Source organism: Perca fluviatilis, chromosome 16 (assembly GCF_010015445.1).
Source record: "Perca fluviatilis chromosome 16, GENO_Pfluv_1.0, whole genome shotgun sequence".
NCBI lineage: Eukaryota > Metazoa > Chordata > Actinopteri > Perciformes > Percidae > Perca > Perca fluviatilis.
In genome coordinates this window covers 26,811,894-26,813,214 of record NC_053127.1, presented here as the reverse complement: position 1 = coordinate 26,813,214, position 1,321 = coordinate 26,811,894, and the positions used below count along the sequence as shown (strand labels likewise).

Below are 1,321 nucleotides of genomic sequence, written 5' to 3'. Positions count from 1 at the left end.
TGTATATCATGCATACGTTTAAAGCTCAGACTTAATCATTTGTTTTCTTTTTTCCTTTTGTCAACCAGGCAGAGCTAATGAGCGGCTTCATTGAGTTCTGTGTGGAGCTGAAGTCTGCGTCTGAGGGAGGGGCTGCCGCCGAAATGGACGGTGAGGTGAGTCTGTCTCAGCAGCCTGCTGGGCCAGACGGCAGCAGCAAGAACGGACGCGGAGGACGGCGCGGCGTGCTGCACAGGCAAAGCAGTGTTCTGTGCAGTCGGGTCCATTCACTTAACACTATCAGCTACGTGGACAATGGTGAGTCTTAATGGTTACGTTTAGTAGTCCAAGCCTACTCACAATACAATCTCTCTAGAGTGAGCAACTTCCAACACGATCTCCCCGTAGTAACTTCAGTCGGAGTCATTTTTTCAACATTTCTCCGTTTGTTGTCTTTCAGGAAAAGAAATCAAACGCTTGAAGCCGAAAAGAGCCGCGTCCTTCTTCACCCGCCAGGCGTCTACGTACTCTGCTGTGCAAGTGACGGAGAGTCTGGAGCAGAGTTAAACCCACTGATCATGCCTCTAAAAGACCAAACCTGAACATTTAAAGAAAAGACTTGAAACGAGCTTGAGACATTCAACTGATAATATATGAACATGCAAAGGACCAAGCGAGAAGTGTGAGTGACAATATTTATCTTTTGAAGTTGTGTATATTAAGACAGTACAGTAATGTGATAAACAAAATGATCTATTAACCGCTATGTTTTCAAGGTTTCACTGAAGTGGCTATTCATTAGATAGCCTTACATAAAAAAAACACCATCTGATGGACATCTTTCATGAAACAAGCCTTAGAGAAATCCTCAGACAACCACTCCAATTGATGACTGTATGATGACCGTTCTGACCTTTCTGCAGCGCTCAGTAGTGTGTTTACTGGTTTTTACTTAAAAATGTTGAACCTCATTAGAGTAGAACCACTGCATTACCTCTTTTTACCCTTATTGGCGGGTTGAACATCAAGAAGAATACATCCCCATATGACATTAAACATTTTGTAAGAGTTACCACAAACAACTCTTTACAGTCATGACAAACACTTTCAGGGGACGATCTGAGGGCGTGTTCTCACTATTCTGCTTTTTCAAAGTGCCAGTGCCTTGTTCTCATCAAAGGGGGAAACACACTTTAGAAGAGTACTGGTAGAAACGTTTAGCGGTTGGTGTTAACTGATCATAAGGAGTCCGTATGGGAGCACATTGTCCGTGTTTTGGCGGTTTCTTGTAAGTACAAGCTTTTAAGAGATACTTCATATTTGCTGGTATGATAATGGTGGA

The 1,321-nt window shown here is 43.1% G+C and overlaps 1 protein-coding gene across 2 annotated transcripts in view; it reads left to right on the top strand.

Annotated features, from left to right (window-relative positions):
- Positions 1-1,010, top strand: part of frmd8 (FERM domain containing 8) — a 10,988-nt gene extending 9,978 nt beyond the window's left edge. For both annotated transcript variants that reach the window (XM_039777583.1, XM_039777582.1), the window contains exons 10-11: positions 69-297; positions 440-1,010. In XM_039777583.1, coding sequence (XP_039633517.1) covers positions 69-297; positions 440-546 — 336 coding nt within the window. In that variant the 3' untranslated portion in view covers positions 547-1,010. The remainder of the gene's footprint in view (positions 1-68; positions 298-439) is intronic.
- Positions 1,011-1,321: the final 311 nt, after the last annotated feature.